General features: G+C 43.4%; 1 protein-coding gene across 1 annotated transcript in view; it reads left to right on the top strand.

Annotated features, from left to right (window-relative positions):
• ctnnbip1 (catenin, beta interacting protein 1) overlaps window positions 1-21262 on the top strand; it is a 76938-nt gene extending 55676 nt beyond the window's left edge. Inside the window, exon 4 of the mRNA XM_055659631.1 lies at window positions 19268-21262. Coding sequence (XP_055515606.1) covers window positions 19268-19326 — 59 coding nt within the window. The 3' untranslated portion in view covers window positions 19327-21262. The remainder of the gene's footprint in view (window positions 1-19267) is intronic.
• Window positions 21263-24909: the final 3647 nt, after the last annotated feature.

A 24909-nucleotide genomic window follows, 5' to 3' on the forward strand; every position in this document is an offset into this window, starting at 1 on the left:
TCCCCCTACATTGTGCTCCCAGAGAGGCCCCAAATCAGTGGTCCTAAAATGTGTAGGAAGGAACTACAGATGCTGGTTTAAACTGAAGATAGACACAAAAAGCTGGAGTAACTCAGCAGGACAGGTAGCATCTCTGGAGACAAGGAATGGGTGACTTTTCGGGTTACCCAAAATGTCACCCAAACCTTCTCTCCAGATATAGAAAGATAGAAACATAGAAAATAGGTGCAGGAGTAGGCCATTTGGCCCTTCGAGCCTGCACCGCCATTCAATATGATCATGATCAATAGTATCCTGTACCCGCCTTCTCTCCATACCCCCTGATCCCTTTAGCCACAAGGGCCACATCTAACTCCCTCTTAAATATAGCCAATGAACTGGCCTCTACTACCTTCTGTGGCAGAGAATTCCACAGATTCACCACTCTGTGTGAAAAAAAAAAATTCTCATCTCGGTCCTAAAAGACTTTCTCCTTATCCTTAAACTGTGACCCCTTGTTCTGGACTTCCCCAACATCGGGAACAATCTTCCTGCATCTAGCCTGTCCAACCCCTTAAAAATTTTGTAAGTTTCTATAAGATCCCCCATCAATCTTCTAAATTCTAGCGAGTACAAGCCGAGTCTATCCAGTCTTTCTTCATATGAAAGTCCTGCCATCCCAGGAATCAGTCTGGTGAACCTTCTCTATACTCCCTCTAGGATATGCTGCTTGTCCCGCCGAGTTACTCCAGCTTTTTGTGTCCTCCTACAATGTTACAGGGTGTGAGGCACAAACCATTTCAGAGCTACTGAAACTCTCAAATTATTCAATTTTTCGATTGTGAATCTGCTGTAATGTTAAACCGTTGAAATGGGAAGCTTCTGGGAATGGAGTTTCACTAGAATGCGTAATCCTCTGGGTGGCATTGTGGCACAACACATTGGTGTGTTGGTGGACTGCCGGAGAACAGTAGTACTATAGAAACAATGAACTGATGATGCTGCTTGACAGAAAAGGACATAAAGTGCTGGGTAACACTGGGTCAGGCAGCGTCTCTGGAGAACATGATCAGGTGACGTTTTGGTTTAGGACCCTTCTTCAGACTCGAATGGTATTCATGTTTATACTGTATAGCCATAGAATATTCTTCTAGTTTCAAAGGCCGGAGAAAAGAGAATGCAGCTCATACAATCCCTGTAATGGAGAGGAAATTGGTAGGATGAACCACCAAAGGCATTGTTTTCCACGTTCTAGCGCCTCGCGGGTACTGTGAATTGAGATATAGGCAGTGCCTGCTGTAATGTTATTGAAATTAGAAGGTAGACAAAAATGCTGGAGAAACTCAGCGGGTGAGGCAGCATCTATGGAGCGAAGGAAATAGGTGACGTTTCGGGTCGAGGACTCGACCCGAAACGTCACCTATTCCTTCGCTCCATAGATGCTGCCTCACCCGCTGAGTTTCCCCAGCATTTTTGTCTATCTTCGATTTGTCCAGCATCTGCAGTTCTTTCTTAAACATTGAAATTAGAAGATTATTTATTTATTGGATCTTTTCACCATTGCTGATCTCAGGTTTGTCTTTAGTATTCACTCAATTGAGGAAGATCAAAAGAAAGAGAGGATATTAATTTTCCTTCAATTTTGCTGAAACTTTGCACTTCAGTTAAGGCCAACATGGAGTTTGATCCTTGTGTGAATAACCAGACGTCAAATCAAATCTATCTTTTAACCAATATTGTTGTTACTACTTTGCAGTTAAAACCAAGGAGTTCTCAGGACAATGAAGTTGTGCTTTTTTAACATCGCATGGTAGAACACCTCAGTACTAACAAGAAAACAATAACTAGCTCGAGTGAAGGCCTTCTCTGCACCAGGGCCTAACTCTCCTGATCCCATCCCACACTCTAACCCCACCTTCCTTTTTTAGTTTAGTTTAGTTTAGAGATACAGCGCGGAAACAGGCCCTTCGGCTCACCGGGTCAGCGCCGACCAGCGATCCCTGCACAATAACTACTAACGTACACACACTAGGGACAATGTACACGTATACCAAGACAATTAACCTACAAACCTGTGCGTCTTTGGAGTGTGGGAGGAAACCAAAGATCTCGGGGAAACCCACACGGTCATGGGGAGAATGTACAAACTCCGTACAGACAGCACCCGTAGTCGGGATCGAACCTAGGTCTCCGGCGCTGTAAGGCAGCAACTCTACCGCTGCGCCACCGTGCCGTTCTTCTCTGATTATGAGTAGTGTTTAACTTATTGGGCTTGGCACGAAAGATTTGGAGAGTTTACTCTGGGCTTGTATACTCTGGAGTTTAGGATGAGAGGGAATCTCATTGAAACATATAAGATTGTTAAGGGCTTGGACACGCTAGAGGCAGGAAACATGTTCCCAATGTTGGGTGAGTCCAGAACAAGGGGCCACAGTTTGAGAATAAGGAGTAGGCCATTTAGAATGGAGACGATGAAACACTTTTTCTCACAGAGAGTGGTGAGTGTGGAATTCTCTGCCTCGGAGGGCGGTGGAGGCAGGTTCTCTGGATGCTTTCAAGAGAGAGCTAGATAGGGCTCTTAAAGATAGCGAAGTCAGGGGATATGGGGAGAAGGCAGTAACGGGGTACTGAATGGGGATGATCAGCCATGATCACATCGAAGTGCCAAATGGCCTACTCCTGCACCTATTGTCTATTGATCTAAAGGTACAATTATGAATCCCACCTCAGCACTTAGAGCATTTAAATTCATGTAATTAAATAAATCTCATTGTTGTAAAAATCTGTTTGTTTTCCTCGCGTCCTTCAGGGCACTAAATCTGCCATGATCCCCTTGCCTTTAATTGTCTGTATACCTGCCTTATGTTCCAATCTGTTGCAAGAGTCTTACCATTGGAGAGCGTGTAATTTTTATGCATCATAGGTTTGATAACAAGAAATACAGATTTAATATAACCAACTTCACTACTCACTAATGCTAAATTATACAGCCGGCACCTCCATGTAATGTAGATAAAATATAAATTCCAATTTAGTTGGCAACATTTTCGTCCTAATCTTAACAGCAAGAAACTAAAATACATCATCGTTTTTACTATTCAAACTGCAAAGTGGTGCCTTGAATGAGGGATGCCTCGTGTATATTAATGATTTGGACGAGGGGATTGAAAACTTTGGGACCAAGTTTGCGGATGATATGAAAATAGGTGGAATGGTAGGTAGTGTAGAGAAAGCAGGGACTCTGCAGAAGGACTTGGACAGGTTGGGAGAGTGGGCAGATAAGTGGCAGATGGAATATAGTGCAGCCAAGTGTGGAGTCATGCAATTTAGTAGTAGGAATAAAGGCGTAGACTATTTTCTAAATGGGAAGATAATCCAGAAATCGATGCAAAGGAACTTGGGAGTGCTGGTGCAAGATTCCCAAAAAGTTCACCTGCAAGTCGAATTGGTAGTAAAGAAAGCTAACACAAATGCTAGCATCTATTTCAAGATGGCTTGTATACAAAAACAGGGGTGTAATGCTGAGTCTCTCTAAGGCGCTGGTCAGGCCGCATTTGGAATATTGTGGGCACCATATCTGAGGAAGGATGTGCTGACTCTGGAGTGGGTCCAGAGGAAGTTCACAAGAAAGATCCCAGGAATGAATAGGTTAACCTATGATGGGTGTTTGTCGCACTGGGCCTGTACTCGCTGGAGTTTAGAAGAATGAGGGGGACCTCATTAAAACATACAGAATAGTGAAAGGCTTGGATACAGTGGATGTGGAGAGGATGTTTTCACTAGTGCGTGAGGATAGGACTAGAGGTCATAGCTTCAGAATTAAAGGACGTTCTTTAGGAAGGAGATTAGGAGAAATGTATTTAGTCAGAGGGTGGCGAATCTGTGGAATTGTTTGCCACATAAGGCTCTGGAGGCCAAGTCAGTGGATATTTTTAAGGCAGAGATAGATAGATTCTCGATTAATACAGGTGTCAGAGGTTATGGGGAGAAGGCAAGAGAATGGGGTTAGGAGGGAGAGATAGATCAGACATGATTGAATGGAGGTGTAGGCCTAATGGGCCGAATAGCCTAATTCTACTCCTATCATTTATGACCTTATGACATGCTGGAGATATGAGATATTGCTATAGAGAGCAAACTGACATCAAGAGATCCAAAGTGTTGGAGTAACTCAGCAGGTCAGGCAGCATCTCTGAAAATTAGATATTTTGCAGGTATAATGCAGGTATAAGAGAGCTCCCAGCACCTAATCTTTCCCCCAGTCTTTCCGTCACCTTTGTAAACTTTTATTGCTGTTTATCAACATGATTAAGAACAAAAAGAGCACTGGTGAGCTTACTAATCGCAAAGGGACTGGCAGGCCAAGGAAGACCTCCACAGCTGATGACAGAAGAATTCTCTCTATAATAAAGAAAATCCTCAAACACCTGTCCGACAGATCAGAAACATTCTTCAGGAGTGTTTTTGTCAATGACCACTGTCCACAGAAGACTTCATGAACAGAAATACAGAGGCTACACTGCAAGATGCAAACCACTGGTTAGCCGCAAAAATAGGATGGCCAGGTTACAGTTGGCCAAGAAGTACTTAAAAGAGCAACCACAGTTCTGGAAAAAGGTCTTGTGGACAGATGAGATGAAGATCAACTTATATCAGAGTGATGGCAAGCGCAAAGTATGGAGGAGAGAAGGAACTGCCCAAGATCCAAAGCATACCACCTCATCTGTGAAACACGGTGGTAGGGGTGTTATGGCCTGGGCATGTATGGCTGCTGAAGGTACTGGCTCACTTATCTTCATTGATGATACAACTGCTGATGGTAGTAGCATAATTAATTCTGAAGGGTATAGACATATCCTATCTGCTCAAGTTCAAACAAATGCCTCAAAACTCATTAGCCGACAGTTCATACTACAGCAAAACATTGATCCCGAAACATTGCCTATTTCACTTCACTCCATAGATACTGTCTCACCCGCTGAGTTTCTCCAGCATTTTTGTCTACCAAAGTAACAAAGGAGTTTTTCAAAGGTAAAAAATTGTCAATTCTTGAGTGGCTAAGTTCACCCGATCTGAACCCAATTGAGCATACCTTTTGTATGCTGATGAGAAAACTGAAGGGGACTAGCCCCCAAAACAAGCATCAACTAAAGATGGCTGCAATACAGGCCTGGCAGAGCATCACCAGAGAAGCCACCCAGCGGCTGGTGATGTCCATGAATCGCAGACTTCAAGCAAAGGATATGCAACAAAATACTAAATATGACCACTTTCATTTACATGACATTGCTGTGTCCCAAACATTATGGTGCCCTGAAATAGGGGGTGCTATGTATAAACACTGCTATAATTTCAACATGGTGAAACCAAAATGTATAAAAATGGCCTTTATTATAATCTGACAATGTGCACTTTAACCACGTGTGATTTTTTTTTTCTCTCTATTACAAATCGCAAATTGTGGAGTACAGAGGCAAATAAATGAATGATGAGTCTTTGTCCCAAACATTATGGGGGGTACTGAAGGTTTCATTTTTGGTTGGGATCCTTCTTCAGTTAATTACGTTAGTTGTTTTATCGTGGCTAGAATGAAGGTGATTATGTGAAGCTGTTGCAGGTGTAACATGCACACGCAATGCAAGCCCTTTGTCGACACTGTTCCTGCTTCATGCTGGATAGGCACAGCAGTTACCGTGCTATTTTTAGGGAAAGGTTCAGCAGGAAATAAGAACACATTTTCTGCCAACAAATCTGTTAAATTTCATGCTGATGCATAACCACCCACATGTGAGATTCAGTGAACTACATATTCTTCATCAATATGAAATGTCACTGCAGCTAACACAGATAATATCGCACCTCTGCCTGTAGCACAGATTCCTTGGGAGCACAAGAGGTGCAATATCTGTTATTCAGCGTACTCCATGGTGCTGAGATGATTGCCTGAATTCTTAAGGTGTTTTTTTTATTAAATTATAAAGCAAATCATGGTGGGGTTTCGACCCAAAACATTGCCTATTTCCTTCGCTCCATATATGCTGCCTCAACAGCTGAGTTTCTCCAGCATTTTTGTCTACCTTCGATTTTCCAGCATCTGCAGTTCCTTCTTAAACATTTTGACAGAGAATGCCTTTGCAAGAATATTTTTGCTAAAGATAATAAAGCCTTAAGTGCCTGTCAAATAAAGTTATTAAAATTGCTGCTTCACAATATCAGGTAATTGATTTATTTATATCAGGGTTTTTTAATATCAATATATATATTTATTTAATATCCGGTTTGATTTATTTCTGTGAAACCCCACCCTCCCCCCCCCCCCCCCCCCAGGGAATCGGTGAAACAGCCTCATCTCAGTAGAATTGAACATAATCCTCAATTATTTTTTCCTGTGGAAATTTCAGCTGTGTTTACAGAAATTATTTTCTGTAATTAGTTCTCGGCTGCCCAAAGTCTCAAAAAGCAGATTATTTGATAATTTAGTCTAGATGAATGTTTCAAAGCGGTTAATAGACAATAGTCACTAAGTGCAGGAGCCAGCATCGCCATTCAATTGCCATGGCTGATTAATACCCCAATCAGTACCCCGTTCCTGCCTTCTCCCCATATCCCCTGACTCCGCTATTTTCAAGAGCCCTATCTAGCTCTCTCTTGAAAGTATCCAGAGGCCGGCCTTTGAGGCAGAGAGTTCCACAGACACACAACTCTCTGTGAGAAAAATTGTAATATTTGGTATTGAGGAGAGAAAAATCAGGAAAATTCAGTTTGGGAGAAATAAAGAACAATTGGTAATATTTTCAGTTTTGCTAAGACAATTAACCTATTAGATCTTAACTCTTTAATATTATAGCTTAGAATGTATGAAACTCGGGGGGTGCTCAGCTCTGAAATCCCCTTCATGAACTCTTTGACTTTCCTACCTCTAACCTTCATTGTGATATTCCTTTAGGCATACCTCTGTGACTTGATATTTGGTTGCCTGCCCTTCTTTGCCTTTGGTGATCTTCAGTCAAATATTGTTTCTGAAAATTTCTGTGAGGCATCTTAGGGTATTTTTCATGTAACTGGCACTATCTAAATACAAGGTGTTGTTGATGAACCTGGGCTACACTATGTCTTCATCACCATAGTCACTCGTGAAACTATTTTTCATTTGGTTCATTCACACTGTTTCCATTTGCCCATGGGACATAGTGTTTAGGCAGTCTCAATGTCAGATGTGAACTGTAGGAAAAAATGTTGCCCAGTTTTATAAAAGGAGCACAATCAGGCATAGCCCGTCATGCTCGATCCACCATTCATATGTTTATAAGTAACAGGAGAATTAGGCCATTTAGCCCATCGAGTCTACTCTATTCAATCATGGCTGATCTATCTTTCCCTCTCAACCCCATTCTCCTGCCTTCTCTCCAAGACAATGGTTAATTCAGCAAGATCACGCTGATCTTGTACCTCAGAACCACATTCTTTCACAAATGCTATATCCTCATAACTCACAGGTCAGGTGTTATCTCTGGGGAATATGGATAGGTGACTCAGGTCAGGACCCTCTTCAGAGCCATATCCTTATATTGTATTCACTGAATATCTCAAAATCCAGCAGTCTTTGCTTTGAATATACAGTCTACCCTCAGTATTCCAGACCTCTTTATATTTGATTTTGGTTATAGCAAATGGCATGTCCCCTCAGTAATCAGACACCACTGTTTCTTTAAGAACAGGCTGCTATTTACACTGCGCGAAGTCATTGACGTTGACAAGCAATTGCTTCACTCAACACTCATGCAATGGTACTCAATTAAACAGCGCAACAAGAACTTTGTATTTGAAAACAACTTGTTGTTTCATGGCATAAGTCAAAGTCAAAGTTGACTTCTAGGAGCGAATCTCTTAGTTACAGGGGTCAATCAGCAATAATGGACATTATTACCCCCTCCACCCATGGTCCGTCCGTATCTGTTCTCAATGACTGAGCCTCCACACCCCTCCTGCGTGGATCTGTCCAAAGGTTCACTGCATTATAGGTGAATACATTTCATCTTTGTCCTGAGCAGCCAACCTCTTATTTTTTAAATGTGACTCCTAATTCTACACACTCACACCAGGAGAAATATCAACCCTACATGTACCCTGCCATTCCCCTCTAGAATCTAGTATGTTTTATTGAAATCACCTCTCATTCTTCTGAGCTTAAAAATTGCCAGGTGATCGCATTCAAACATAGACAGGTCCAAGTCAACTCAAAATGAGAAGTGATCTCATTAAAACATTGACTTCGGTCCAAGTCTACTCAATGGTTCTTTGTATTTCAAACCGGTCTTCCCAGGAACCAATCTGTTGAATCTTCATTTGATATCATTTCTTGTTAGTAAACCTTTCTGTCACACACTCACTTGTAAGTCTCTCCTTTCTTGGGTGAGAGGCCAGATCAGCATGCAAGATTCCAGGTTCCAAGATTCCAGGTGCAACCTCACCAGAGTCCTATATAATTGTAATAATACATCTTGTGCTCGAATCCTCTTGCAATAAAGACTGTTGGCCTTGTTAATTGTTTGCTGTATGTTCATGATTGCATCCAAGTCCCTCTGTACTACAACATCGTTCAATCTTTTGCCATTTAAAAAATACTTTGACTATCTACCACCTTCCAAAAATTTGTATTTGTCCACAATATATTCCATCTGTTGAGTCATTGCCCATTCACTTAATCCGCGTATATCCCCTTGAAGCCTTGTCTGCATTCATCCATCTCCCGGCATTTTCCCTAATCTTTTGTTTCCTTTTATTCTGCTTTTTTTTTTAAATGGTAAATTTTTAAATGTCGAATCTGTGGCCTATTGTAAGATCATCGTCAGTGCATAAACAACCTCCATAGCCACCTCCTTTAGAAAGCTGTGGTGCTGGACATCAGGCCATGGAGATGTACTACCTTTCATGCCATTAACTCCTCTGGTGTAATTTATTACTCATACTAATTATTTTGTGTTCCTTACTTATAGTTATATTGTACTATGTTCAGGAGGTTTACTGTAAAGAATAGACATGCAAAATAGTTCGTTAATTTCTCTACCATTCTCTAGTCTCAGTCTATAAGGGACCAAAATTGACTTCATCTAATCATTTCATTTTTATTTAAGCATTTAAACTTTAGCATTCTGTTGTAAAGTTTCTTACTGCATTACACTGGCGCTTTACATTCCAGCTTTTTAACAGTCTCAGTCCTCCTTGTGTAGGTGTTACCCTGATCAAGACTAGAATGTTTCTTTATCCTCTCTGAACTTAATGAATCAACAAAAAGATGTTACATTTTGAGAGGGTTGTGCTGGAACCAGTTCCCTATTCTATCCTGCAAAATAAATTTTACACAAATACAAAACAGAAAACTCAAATACTGCTGTAATTATACAACAGATCTCCTTTGATGTTGATTATAGTTGTACGATGCTCAGCTGTAAGATTGCAGCAGTGTTTTCAACAAAGATGATAAGGGTGGCATAGTAGTACAGCTAGTAGAGATGGCACCAGAGGTCCAGGTGCAATCCTGATCTTGGTTTCTGCTATGTGGAGTTTGCACGTTCTCCCTCTGATTGCTTGGGTTTCCTTCAGTTGCCCTGGTTTCCACCCACAGCCCTGAAACCTGTGGCTTTGTGCATTAATTGGCTGCTGTGAATTACCCCTAGTCTGCAGATGCGATGCATGAGAATAAAAATGGGATCAATGTAGGTTTCTGGAGCTTGCTGCCAGAACCGACAGTGGGGGGCAATGATGGTGCTGAGTAATGTACAGAGATGAGGAATATTACGGAGATATGTGATTGCAACAATATTTCCTGATTACACGGTCCCAGTCACCCTTCCATTTCTGGCCATATTGTCCAGAGGTGAGAATCAGCATTAAATGCAATAGATTGTTTTTGATACATTCCATAAACCTACTTCCCATTGCCACATGAATTTCCACGGTATAAACCTTGCTGTAGCTTGAGGCAGTGGCTCAATTAGCTAGATATGTCTCACGTGGATGCTAGGTTCACCTCTTGTGATTGTTTGTGAACTTCATTAACCCATCTCCAGTAGGTTAATGAGGTTCTCAATCAAACCAGCGTGTACTCCATAGATGCAAGTGCACGCAACGTTATGGCCACCGTTGTTCACTAGTTAGAGGAAATCTGACGTATGATGGAGGTCTTGTATAGCTCAGTCCCAATCAATGATCTGCCAAGCCTTCGCTTCTAGTTTGGTATCCAGGCAAATTAGTAGAACGTCAGCATTTCTGGACAGCATCATTTATTGTCCTCGACAGCCTTGAGTGCAGGCTTCAACTACTTTGTGTACCATCCCAGGTCTTTATCGAAGTATAGCTGGAAACAAAACTATCCACTGATCTCCAAGCCAGTATTTAGTAGTTTGGGGCGCAGCGGTAGAATTGCTTCCTTACAGTGCTTGCAGCGCCGAAGACCCGGGTTCAATCCTGACTATGGGTGCTCTCTGTACGGAGTTTACACGTTCTGCCTGTGACAGCGTGGGTTTTCTCCGAGATCTTCGGTTTCCTCCCACACTCCAAAGACGTACAAGTTTGTAGGTTAATTGGCTTGGTATAAGCGTAAATTGTCCCTAGTGTGTGTAAGATAGTGTTAGCATGCGGGGACCACTGGTCGGTGGGCCGACGGGCCTGTTTCCACGCTGTAATCTAATCTAATCTAAACTAAACTGTAAACTAAACTCAATGCCTAGGAGGTTGGAACAGAAATACCAATGTATCAGCAAGTCCTTGCAGGCACTGCTTTTATGGATTTGTTTTTCATCTTATTGTGGTGTTTTGATATCGTTCCTTCAGTCACATAGTTAATTTGAACATGAGCCGTCTCCTGAAGCAATTTGGGAGCTGAAACCATAATATTAAATTGGTGTGTCTATAATTGAGCTGAAGTGTCTTTAATTCAACTCTAGTTCAAACGAGTTAGATATTGCTCTTCTCGAACAACTTACAGTAACTTGTTTAAACATGAATTAGAAACATCTCTGGTTTTAACTGTAACCTTCACAATCCGACTGCCAATTTCCCTTGTATGAAGCTCTGTATAGTTGGCAAACTCGCTTACCATATGTCTGCATCCATCTCTGACTATCAGTCATTTGTATGATAGTCAAGAAGAGTCAAGAATGTTTTATTGTGATATGTGTCGAAACAGAACAAAGAAATCTATACTTGCAGCTGCACAACTTTTTTTACTCTGTAAAAAAAACAGATAAATAAATAGACTACAGTCGTGCAAAGTAAAAAATATTGCCCTCCAAGTCCATATAGTTTGGAGCTTATTTGGCAGTGTTTAATGGCTGTTGGGAAGAAGCTGCTCCTAAACTTGGAATATTACATATTTCATGTTCCTGTACCTTCTTCCCGATGGCAGGAGTGAAATGAGAGCGTGTCCAGGGTGGTCTGGGTCTCTGATGATGCTGGCTGCCTTTTTGAGGCTGCGATTCTTATAGATCCCTACAATGATGTGAAGGTCAGTACCCTGTGATGGACTGGGCAGCATGGTGATGGCAGCACCATATGTGACCATGTGGTTAAGTAGAAAGTGTGCAGGAAAGAACTGCAGATGCTGGTTTACACTGAAGTGAGACACAAAATGCTGGAGTAACTCAGCGGGACAGGCAGCATCTCTGGATAGAAGGAACGGGCGATGTTTCAGGTCGAGACCCTTCTTCAGACTGAGAGTCAGGGGAGAGGGAGATACATAGATAGGGATGGGTAAAGTGAAAACGGGACATCAAAATGAGATGTAGCTCAAGGAAAATGTAGAATAAATCATTGTTAGCTAGGAGAAGGTGACAACAAAGCACACAGAGGAAATGTAATCAGGGGGACAGTCGAACTTGATGAATCTTTATAGCAAACCAACAACTTCAGCAGCAAACTCTCTATAGCTGCTTTCCATTAGATGTAAAATAAGTCAGAAGCCTCAAAACTATAATTAAAGACAGCGGGAATATTATGGCCTAAGCTTTTTACATTTCATCTTTATGATATTTATGAAAAGTTGCTAAATTTTCTGATTGCACAAAAATAGATAGGAAAATTGCTCAGGATGATATAAAGAAGCACCAGAGGTGAAATGAGTAGGTAAGGAAATAGGTTATAATATTGAGGAAAATATGATTTTATTTTCTCTTTGACAGGATTTTTTTTCTTCAAGCATAAATCTTTGTGCTCCTTTGATCCTTGAAACCAGTCTTCAAGAGGGATGAACTCTCTCTCCTAGTTGGCTGTGTAAAGGGCCTGTCCCACTTATACAATTTTTTTCGGCGACTTGCCGGCACCCGTCATAGCCACAGCAGGTCGCCGAACATTTTCAAAGTGTTGTAAATCAATCGGCGACCAGGAAAAGGTACGACTCTTTGGGCGACTACTCACAACCATACAGGCGTCATCCCCGCCCGCGACATGTCGACACCTGACACCTGTATGGTCGTGAGTAGTCGCCCAAAGAGTTGTACCTTTTTCTGGTTTTCAACACGTTGACATTTTTTGGCGACCTGCTGCAACTGTGACGGGTGCCAGCAGATGCTGAAAAAATTGCGTACGTGGGACAGGCCCTTAATGGAGAGTTGTTGCGGTTCCCAGATGAAAACAGAGCATTTGTGTATAAACCAGTCTTGAATATCTGACAATGCTTTCCTCCAAAGGAATCTTTTGTTTTCTGTCACACAGTCTGTAAATAGTGAGGGAAACACAAAGTCTCAGTGGGTCAAGGAGCATCTGTGGAGGGAAATGGACAGGCGATGTTTCAGGTCTGGACCCTTCTTCAAACATCATCTCTCCATTTCCTTCCCCTGACCTGCTGAGTTCCTCCATCAAGTTGTGTCTTCCTCAAGATTCCAGCATCTGCAGTCTCTATAAATAGTGAAATCTGTTAACAATACCCTTCCTCGCAGCTTTCTCGATCTCAGCCGGCAATATAGAGGGAACGTTGAATCATTCTCTTGTTGCTCTGTCATATTTTGTTTGGAGAATGAACACAGCCGCGAAGCCAATGGATTAATCTTCAAAATGCAGATTCAATTTAGGAAAACTGAGTTATTTGCTCGCAGTGTGGGAATAGTTTTCCAGACGGGGAGATGAAGGTAACCAACAAGAGATAATGAGATAGTTCTGACCTCAGTCGGTTTTAAGCTTTGAATTGTCAGGAGTGTATCCATCTTTGGATTTAATTCCCTGGATTCGAGGAATAGTACAAATTGAAATAAAAAAACGCACAATGCAAAACGATTATCTAGAGTCTCCGTGAAAACTAGTAGTTAGCTCGTCGTTATGCATTGGGTGAATTGGGCTCTGCTTCTATTTAGCGGCGTGTATGTTGCGTTTCGAGCAGGGTAGCCAGGTGGGACGGTTTGTTTAATTAGATTTTTTTCCCTGCATTCAACTTGCATGTGAGCCTGTGGCAGTTCTAGGGTCAGGTCTCCAAGGGGAATGAGTGTGTCTCGTAAGTTGCCCGATTCTGTTATAATGCGGCAGCTTATGTCTGTTGTCTTTGAAGCAAAGCACAGACTCGGCCGAGGACATGAGCCAAGCTACAAATTTAATTTCAAAAGAAAATGATGGCAATTAACTACACACTTTGAAAATACTGGTCCTCCTTCCCTTGATTAACAGCTGCATGCCGCACCCTTATTTCGCGAAAGGACTTGAAAGGTTGTGCTGGATTGCAAAATGTGCTTCACAAATCTAGTACTGCCATAGCAACGCTATATATAAAAAATCACACCCCTGAGAATTGCCTGATTTAAAGGAGGTTTTTTATCAAACCTTTTTTATATGGTCATAAATGATCGATATGCTTACTGCTTGTTCGCTGACAAGCTGACCATGAACTGCAAAGCATTGCACCATTATACATTTCACATGAATGGGAAAGGTTAAGAGGAATATGGGCCAAATGGGATTTGCTTGATTGGGCTTCTTAGTCAGCATGGATAGGTTGGGCTGAAGGGCCTGTTTGTGTGCTGCATGACTCTATTGTTGCAAGTTGAAGATAGAGATAAAGCTTTGACAATTTGAGCTGTGAAGGCTGGCACCATGGCAGAACTTGATCCAAGATTACACTCAACTGAATTCACAATTACAAATCTCTTAAAGCACAATACCCAAATTATTCGGCTCGTCCCAATGCAGAAGCCTGAAACCACGCATCACCAGACTCAGGAACAGCTTCTTCCCCTCTGTATCAGGCATCTGAACGGTCCTTCCCTAAGCTAGGGTAATGTCCGATTCACCTCTACCCCATTGCAAACATTGCAGACTATGGAACTGATGTGCTACAATGGTGAGAACTCTATTCTGCTCTCTGTATCTTCCCCTTTGTTCTACCTATTGTACTTGAGTTTGGCTTGATTGTACTCGTGTAGCATTATATATCTGATTGAATAGTATGAGAATCCAAAATACTGCAGATGATGGGATCTGATACAAAAAAAAGCAGATTGCTGGAAAAACTCAGCAGGTCAAGCCACATTGGTGGAGGTAAAAGGTGTACGTTGATAATTTGGGTTGCATCAAGACCTCGTGGGAGGAGGAGAGATTGCGAGTACACAGAGGTATGAAGGAGGGATGGGATGTCAAGTGCCCTTAATATTTTGTGTAGGAAGGAACTGTAGATGCTGGCTTACACAAAATGCTGGAGTAACTCAGCAGGACCGACATATTCTCCTGAGAGAAGGAATGGGTGATATTTTGGGTCCAGACCCTTCTTCAGAGAGAAGAATATGAGAGAAGTAGATTGGGTACAGTCTCTTGCCCAGAGTGGGGGAAATCGAGAACCGGAAGGCATAGGTTTAAAGTGAAGGCGGAAAGATTTTATAGTAATCTGAGGGGTAATTTTTTCACACAAAGAGTGGTGGGTGTATGGAACGAGCTGCCAGAGGAGGTAGTTGAGGCAGGGACCGTCACAGCGTTTAAGAAGCAATTAGACTGGTACATGGATAGGGCAAGTCTAGAGGGATACGGGCCAAATGCAAGCGTGGAACTAGTGCGGATGGGACATGTTGGTCAGTATGGGCTAGTTGGGCCGAAGGGCCTGTTTCCACACTATGACTATAACTATAAACCAAGCACTTTGGCCCAGCTAGTCCATGTTAACCAAGATGTCCTATCTGCACTAGTCCCACCTGCCTGCGTTAGGCCCATATTCCTCTAAATCTTTCCTTTCCATGTACCTGTCTAAATGCCTTTTAAATGTTATAATAGTATATGCCTCAACTACCTCTGGCAGTTCGCTCCATATACGTACCTCTCTCAGCGTGAATCCTCTGGTATATTCAAAGCCAAAGTAAATCAATTATAGAGAAACTGGGTAATGGGAACAAAGCAGTAAAGTGAAGAAAGATACATAAAAAATAGGTGCAGGAGTAAGCCATTCAGCCCTTCGAGCCAGCACCGCCATTCAATATGATCGTGGTGAATCGGCCTCCACTGCCTTCTGAGCCAGAGAATTCCACAAATACACAATTCTCTGGATGATACGTTAGGAGACCAAAACTGTACACAATACTCCAGGTGCGGTCTCACCAGTGCTTAGTACGACTGCAGTAGGACCTCCTTGCTCCTAAACTCAAATCCTCTTGCAGTGAAGGCTAACATGCCATTAGCTTTCTTCACTGCCTGCTTTACCTGCATACTTACTTTCATTGACTGATGTACAAGGACACCCAGGTCTCGTTGCACCTCCCCTTGTCCTAATCTGACAGCATTCTGGTAATAATCTGCCTTCTTGTTCTTGCCACCAAAGTTGAACCCAAATATCAAAGGAACAATGGTCCTTTTGAACAGTGGAGCAGGTGCCAGCTGCAAAATGGTCTATTTCTAACGCTATGTCATAACGTCTGAGCTTTATAACATTTACACCACCCACACCCCCCCCTAGTCATTATTACACCTTTTGTTTCATTGACTAAAGTTTTCTGATTAATTCTGTATGCGTTTTAATCTCATATGTGAAATGTTAAATTGACCAACTCTCGACAAATATTTGAGAGGAGCAATTTCCACAATTCTGTTGTCTTCTGTGTAAAGAAGTGTTTTTGGAGCACTCTAACCCACCATTACAACAAATATATTCTCCATCGCTCATCTCTGTTTTCTCATATCCCAGCTAGATCAACCTTTGTCTGTCTGTACTCCAGGTAATAAAACCGCTCCCATTTATAATACTCCTTTAACACGGCAAGATATTCCAATGCACTTCACAGGAGTGCTATCAATAATTTATTGCTGAACCATTTAAAAGAAATTATAGAACAGATGATCAAACGCTTGGTCAGTGGTAGGTCTTGAATGAGACTCATGCAGGAGGAAAGAGAGGTAGAGAGGCAGGGATGTTTAGAGAAGGAATTACAGGCCTCAGTGCCTTGATAGTTGAAGGCACGGCTACCAGTTTTGGAGCGAATACGTTCTGGGATGATCAAGAGGAGAAGCACAGGTGTGATGGAAATCTGTAGACGTGAAGTGAGGAAAGAGATGAGACCATGGAGGGATGAAAACTTCAATATCGTGGCTTCACTTACTCTGGAATGATGTGTGCTGCTAGAACTCATCAACACCAGGGTGTTAGATGACTTCCAGATCATGAAGAGTAAAGTGAGGGAAGGTGTGCGATGGACTAGTTCACTTTCATATCATTCAAGCCTAATTAAAACCTGGCCTCATAATTTCACTTTTTAGTCCTACTCCATAACCAGGAATTGATTTCAGAATTTTCTGATGATGTGGGATGTTATCAGCTTTTTTTCCAGTTTTAATTTTATTTGCATTTAAATATCTCATCTTGCCGGCTTATTTCATCCATTCATTTGTATTCGATTCATTTCTGATGCTGGTAGTTGTAGTAATTAAAAGTAATTATATATTTGCACGTTTCTATACATTAGCACACAATAGGATTAGTTGAGACGTGGAGTGCAACCACTGGGTTAATTACATTCCACTGTCTTCCATGGTGAGCTGTAATATGTGTTTATCTGCTGCTTCTCCTGCTAATGATCTACATTTTAGGGCAATTCATCGTTATCACCTCTCATCATTTGGGTTAATGCCTCTCTCTCTGTGTAATATTTTTAGGTGTGCATTGTAAACTGATGGTTGCACTTAAAAAGTGACTCTGCTGAGGTTTCTGAATAGGGGGAAGTGCAAAGGTATTCACATAAAAAATCTTCAGAACCTTGTATCAGCTGCATCACGTGCCTAGAGAAAAATAGTATTAGACAATAGAAGTAGGCCATTCGGCCTCTCAGGCCAGCACCGCCATTCAATGTGATCATCCCCAATCAGTACCCCGTTCCTGCCTTCTCCCCATATCCCCTGACTCCGCTATTTTTAAGAGACCTATCTAGCTCTCTCTTGAAAGCATCCAGAGAACCCGCCCTCTGAGGCAGAGAATTCCACAGACTCACCACTCTCTGTGAGAAAAAGTGTTTCCTCGTCTTCGTTCTAAATGGCTTACTCCTTATTCTTAAACTGTGGCCCCTGGTTGTGGTGAGATCGAGGTTCACGTGCACCTCCTCTAACCTCATCTACTGCATGTGGTGTTCCCAATGTGGCCTCCTGTACATGGGTGAGACCAAGTGTACACTCGCCAACCATTTCACCAAACGCTTGCTCTCGGTCTGTCAAGGCCTGCTGGGCCTCCTGGTTGGCAACCATTTTAATTCCCTTTCCCATTCCCACACTCATCTTTCTGTCCTGGGCCTCTTCTGTTGCCAGTGTGAGGCGACACGCCAACAGCTTGGATAGTTTACAACCCAATGGTATGAACATTGAATTCTTCAATTTTAGCTAACCTCTAACAACCCCCCCACCCCATTCTTCTTGTCCCACCCCTCCCTTTGTGCTCCATCTGTACTTACACCTATTTCTCCTCTCCCCCTCCACTTACATTCCGTCCTCTGACTTCACAATTCGGAACTCTGCTATTCTCTTTTCAGCATGTGACAGAGAGGGCCAAGAATTGGGCATTGATTCAGTGTTTAGATTGAATCATTATGGTAAAGATGCGTTATGAGATCAAGTTGCTTTCTAAATTATTATCCGCCTGTGATAGGCATTGTTGAGTGGTACTCTGAAAGGTGCAGTGAGAGAGGAAATTGCTGGGATAGACTGCAAGCTACCTAAGTGCAGCAATACATTTAGAGCAGCTTTGAGAATGTGTCTGTAGGCGTTTGCGTTCCTTGCTCAATTCCATGTTGCTAATTTAAATTCAAATGCCTCATCATTGAATCAGGGTTCAGACATGTTCGTGTTGCTGTGGAAAGCTCTGCAATTTGTCAACAAATTATCTGTTAACAGTTAGGAAATCCATATATGGTTTTTGCAAACACAAATGCATTTTCCATTTGGTATATAGAAAGGTTCAGCACAAGAACAGGCCCTTCGGCCCACAATATCCGTGCTGAACGTTGTGTCAGATTAAACTAATCTCCTTTGCCTGCATGTCATCCATCTCCATCCATTTCCTGCATATCCCTGTGCCTAACTAAAAGCCTCTTACATGCCACTATCGTATCTGCCTTCACCACCACCCCTGGCATTCACCAATCTCTGTCTAAAAGAAAACTTGCCCCATACATCTCCTTTAAACTTTGCCCCTCTCACCTCACATCTATGACTTTATAGATACAGAGGAGAAACGGGCTCTTCAGCCCACCAAGTCAGTGCCGACCCCTCCACAGTTGCTGCCTGACCCACTGACTTCCTCTCGTACTTAGTTTTACCATTGAGTTGATCCTCTTTAGATAAAAGGCTATTTTATGATCCCCTTTGATTCATGATGATGATCATTCTTATTATTTAACAGGATTGCAAAATACTGTAAGAACATCCATGGCTTGATTTAATTTTACAGCGTAATTGCAATGGCTTTAGACCACCTGTTGCGTTTTGAGCTGAGCATGCCATTAGTTTTTTACACAAATCCCACTCCATTATGAGTGGTGAATCGTTGTGTCAGCAGTGTGAACTGAGTCCAGTCAGGTGGAAATTGTGCAGGAAGGAACTGCAGATGCTGCTTTAAGCCAAAGACAGACACAAAATGCTGGAGTAACTCAGCGGGACAGACAGCTACTCTGGAGAGAAGGAATGGGTGACGTTTTGGGTCGACACCCTACTTCAGAATCTTCCGGTTGAGACCCTTCTTGCACTGCAGTTCACTTGCAGGCACGTTCACTAGCAGCTACAGTGAATTCTAACCACTGTCGCCTCTGTCACCCGATGTCTGATAATGTTCCTTTAAATCTTGCAGGTGCAGAGGACGTTGTGATGGCTTTCTCCAGACAAGAAACCGAGGACAGGCGGCAATGAATGGATGGGGCGGCAGGCAGCAAGACTGTGGACAATTCTTATTGCAGATTCCAGAGTGCTCACAAGTTTCTTGATTCTCATGTACTTTAGCATTACGGCAATGCCTGTGACTGCCAGTGTCGTTCACCTGGACTGCTTCTAACGGCAAGGGGGGCAAAAAGACCCACCGTCTTTTTGGTTGGTCAAAGGGATATGCTGTCCTCTTGTGTTTTATTTTAATATGTGTGTGCATTGTCTTTACTTTTTCAAAGTACATGGAGGCTGCTGCAGCCAGGGTGTTGCGTGATTCGAGCTGATCCTCTGCCCCGTGATGCTCTCCGTTCAAGCTCCACTCGTGCACTCCCGCCATGGAAGGAGATGCCATGTTTTCCAGTTCACGCTGGCGGGTTCTGTGGAGAATTAACTGACGTCACGTGTTCTTTTCCAGCAGCTTAATAAACACAACAAACGCCAAAAACTCCTCTTTTGAAACCGCACTGCAAGGAACAAATGAAACGTTAATTTAAGTTTCGCTTTTAGGTCCTCCTAATGTGGTCATTTGCTCCTTTTGTATCAGCGATATAGCTGCTTGAAACAAAATCTAATACCTTGGACAATTTACAATGACCAAAAATGTATTGGACATGCCCTTACCTCACATGCCCTTCTTCTAAGGAAAATGGCTGACACTGAATAACATCTACTTGAAGGAAACACTCCAGAGGACATACGCAACATATTTTACAAACCGATTTAAGCAACAAGGCAGCAGGCCACCAGGGAGAGATCTGGTTTTAATGATCCATGCACCTGGTTACTGAGTTGTGAGGATGCTGTTACTGTGGTAACCATCCCCAGTGTGGTGTCACTGGCCTCGTGAGACCAAGGGCATCCATTTAATAGATACCTCTGTACCCGAGCCCTTGGTGTCTGCAAAGTGGAAGTTCTCTTAGCCGTATTTTACTTTTTGTGGGACAGCAGAAAGACAAAATCTGTCTTGTTGAAGACAAGTTTTGACTGCGTCCTGTTTTTTTGGAACCTCTTGGGCTTTGCTCTCTTTGAGTGAAGCAAATGGTGCAGGTGTATGTGTGTTTTTGTTTTGAAAACCTGCTTGGATGTCGGGTGCCTGATATTGTAAATATCTACACTGTTGCCACAGGGTATTTCTTGAAACTGGGTACTTCTAAATTGGTTATACCGAGGCAGATTTCTATGTGCCGAGGTCTACTATCCTTGATTTTGGATCATTGTTAAGAAAATCCATTGATTACTTTTTTCCATGCAAAAATACCCCGTTGTCACATATAATGAGGGCGATCTGATTCAGGAGGCAGGGTTCTCGGCTGCGAGACCCTCCAAATTGGTCATAAGCGATTAAACCTGCCCTGCAACCAAACTCCATCCCGTCCCTTCCTCCACCGCTTAGTAGAATGAAAGTGCACATCCTGCTCCTCAATGGGCAGAAGTTCAAGCCCATTTGGTGTAGCTTTCTATACAAACCGATGGCAAATCTCTTGACCATGTGTCAGCCTCCTCGATCTGCAGACAGACACACAGTGTTTGATCCAAATCAGTGTAGGATTAATAGGGATGTAATAAAGGACTGCCTTGCTGGAGATGTTGCTGTATCACAAGGCGTTCTGGATGAAGACCCTCTTGTGACTTTGTATTGTGCATCCATTAATCAACACAATAGATCATGTACCTCATGTCTTTTCCCCCTCCTCCCTTCCCCACTCTCGCGTCCCCTTACCCAAATAGCTTGGCAAACAAGATCATTTTGTACTCTTTAACAATGGCTGTTGTTCGGTTGGCATCCTCCCATCTGTGTCAGGTATTAGATAATGCAGTTTTTCAAACATTGGTGAGGTTGGGTGTTGTGAGAATTCTATGATTGTTGATCATTACTGGTTAGAATAATTGAAAATACATTGAGAACTGTCATGTTAAACCTTGATTACGTATGTTGTCTTTTATTTCCCCCCCAACGAACAAATTATTTGCACTTGGTGTGTTCCTTTGATAAGCAGCCTCCATTGCCAACACTGCATCAACCAATAAATTGGATGAAGAGCAGAATATCTAACCTGGCTTTCGGCCAACAACTAACTCCACAGCAAATAACGTCAATTTACTCAGAAAACTATTTATTTGAACAATGATGGAAACCGATTCGGTAGCGGAAACCACAGTGACCATTGAATATCCAACCGAAGGCAGGATATTCTCACCGGAAATGGAGGACAACTGTGTGCTCATTTTGTCCATCGCGCTCACTAAAAGCCAGCCAGCCACAAGGTTTGATCAACCATTCATGCCCACTGTTGGAATATCTTAAGGCTTAATGTGAACGGTGCAAAAAATGCATCCAACATTTTTGGAGGCCATACAAATTATTCAATACAGTCTACATACATTGCTCAAATTTCACTAATCTGTCCCCCACCCTTGCCACTCATGTAGCCCCCTGCTATGGGATCCCTTCCCTTATTTTGAGTGGCGTCTCCACCACACCCTGCCCCCCCCCCCCCCATGTCCAGCAGCAGAAGGACCCTAGATTGTGGTCCTCCCCCACCGAGCCTTGGCGTTGGCTGCACCGAGCTTCAGTGCGTCCCTCAGCACGTACTCCTGCAGTCTGCAGCGGGCCAGTCGGCAACATTCCCCGACGGACATCTCGCTCCACTGGGAGGTCAACAACGTTCGGGCAGACCAAAGAGCGTCTTTCACCGAGTTGATGACCTTCCAGCAGCACTCGATGTCAGTCCCTGGGAACAGTCCGTAAATCACATTCCTCTGTGACAGAGCTGTTTGGAATAAACCGTGACAGGGACCCTTGCAGACCTCTCCAGACTCTCTTTGCGAATCCACACTATGCAAAGAGGCGGGCAACCGTCTCCTCTCAATAGCAGCCGTCCCGAGGGCAGCGTGCGCTGGTAGTGAGGTTCCGACGGGATTGTTCTAGCTCTTCATAAACAGGGAGCCACATTTCCTATGTTCCATCAGTGATTGCTTTTCTTTAACGTGCATCACATATCAGCCTCCACATCTGCGCCACAGTGTAGTGTACATGCTGTGTGCTTTCCGACTTCCCCAGACTGCTGGGCCTTTTTAAGTGGCCTGGCTCCACAGTGCCATGACTGGTGGGCACCACCTTTGCGATGTTGGCTTTATGAACCTTTTCTCCGCGGGATCTCATCAGTTGGATCAATGTTTCTCTGCTGATGTCACATCCACTGAGGGCTTTATTTGGTCAGGTAATGAAATGCTGCAGGAAGAGGTACAGGTGTCTCCAGCATTTGGCCACATCTTGCTTCACGCACAAATGGTGAGTGAGTCCACTACAAGATTGCCTCACTTGCTACAAGGCAGAATAAAAAAAGTTCCCTTCGTAGATTCACTTTTGCTCACCAATAGAACTACACTTCTATAAGGTGCGGAAAGGAACTGCAAATGCTAATTTATACCGAAGACAGACACAAAGTGCTGGAGTAACTCAGTGGGTCAGGCAGCATCTGGAGAGAAAGGACGAGTTGTAGGAAGGAACTGCAGATGCTGGTTCAAACCGAAGATAGACACAAAATGCTGGAGTAACTCAGCGGGACCAGCAGCATCCTGGGAGAGAAGGAATGGGGGAAGTTTTGGGTCGAGATCCTTCCTCATGGGTGACGTTTTGAGTCTGGACCCATCTTCATACTAAAAGTAGAGGGGAGAGAACAAAGCAGGGCCAGTAACAGATGACCAAGGAAGGGTGGAGCCCACAATGGCCCATTGTTTGCTGGACAAGAGATGATAACAAAGGGATACAAAGATGTCAACTGGTAGGATAACTAGCGAGGGGGGAGGATTTCTAGAGCAACTGTCATGTTAGACAATGGGATATCTCTTGATTGGAATGGCAGAAACAGCAGTTAATTTGCTTGCAATTGTGATAACAACCAAATAATCAGCAATGTTGACCGATGGATATAAATATGGTTGGAAACGGGGAACCTTTTTAAGTATCCCTGAAGGCAGCTCTGGCAGCACAACACTCCCTCAGTACTACACAGACATGTCCCTGGAGTGGGAATCCAGGTGTCAGGGGTTATGGGGAGAAGGCAGAGAGGAAAAGATAGATCAGCCACGATGTATGCAGGGGTAGATTTGATAGGCTGAATGGCCTAATTGTGAGGCTGAGAAATGCGCCGTATTAATGTTTTTTGTTCTACCTGCGTAACACAATTCATTGCAATGGTGAGTGTACAGCATGCATTACAGCTGCAAGCCATTGCTAGCTCATGTACCTCCCTCGTGTCCCAATTTCCCAACACCTCTGAGAATGCTGCACACCTGCTTGCTTGTGTGACATTTTTTTCACTTCCTTAGTCAAGTGTTATTCATTCTCATGAGTCTCATGCACGGTGAGAAATAATGAAATTAGGCATTGGAAACTCGACCAGAGAATAACCAACTAATCGCTCCGTGGCAGAGTGAACAAGATGATGCCACAATGCACTGAAGGTCAGGCAGTGCCTGAAGAAAAGTTACGGTGCTGTTCTTGAGCTTCATGTGAACAGTGGAGAAGGGCAAAGGCAGAGAGGTCCTTGTGGGAACAGTGGGGCAAATTAAAGTGACAGGTGACTGGAACTTTAGGATCGCATACGCAACCTGAAAAGAGATATTCAGCAAAACAATCGGCCCAGCTGCATTTGTTATCGATTAGACACAAAGTGCTGGAGTAACACTGTCAGGCAGCATCTCTAGGAGAAAGGATGGGTAACATTTAGGGCCGGGACCCTTCTTCAGAGTGAGAGTGGAGGGGAGCGAACTGGAAGTAAGAAAAGGCCAGGGCCGGCAACATGATGGAGACTATAATACAAGATACATTTATTTATTTGTCACATGTACTGATTGGTACAGGGAAATGTGTGGTCGCCATTTGAATAATAAAGAGCACAGAACACAATAGTTTTTAACACAGACATCCCCACACAGCGGGATCAAAGTTCCCCACTGTGAGGGAAGGCTCCAAAATTCAGTCATCCTCCTCCGTTGTCCTCCCGTGGTCGAGGGGCTCCCAACCCCCCGCTGTCGCCACAACGGGCGGCACGATGTTCAGGCCCGCTCGCCAGGGTGATGGAAGTCCGACGTCGGGACTGGAGGACATCCTCCGCGGCTTGGACATCCGAAACGGCCACCTCCTACCAGAGTCCGCAGCTCCCGTAGTCCACAGGCCGCGCTGGGCGGAGATTCAACGCTGGCGGCCCTCGGCAAAGGGTCCCAGGTCTCCGCGATGTTGAAGACAGTGCCGCCCGCGCTGGAAGCTCTGCAGACCACAGCTCCGATGTAGATGCAGCAGGCCCAACACTCCGGAGCTTCCAGGGTGATCCTAGGTAAGGCATTGCCGGCTCCGTGGTGAAACATTGCCTATTTCCTTCGCTCCATAGATGCTGCCTCACCCGCTGAGTTTATCCAGCACTTTTATCTGCCTTCGACTTTCCAGCATCTGCATTTCCTTCTTAAAAAAAAAACCCAAATGTTCCCCAAAGCATTGCGATTGCATATGGAAGCAATTCGTTGATGATGCAGTCATTGTGACACATCAACAAATGCAGGCTGTTTGCA

The sequence above is a fragment of the Leucoraja erinacea genome, chromosome 30 (assembly GCF_028641065.1).
Source record: "Leucoraja erinacea ecotype New England chromosome 30, Leri_hhj_1, whole genome shotgun sequence".
NCBI lineage: Eukaryota > Metazoa > Chordata > Chondrichthyes > Rajiformes > Rajidae > Leucoraja > Leucoraja erinaceus.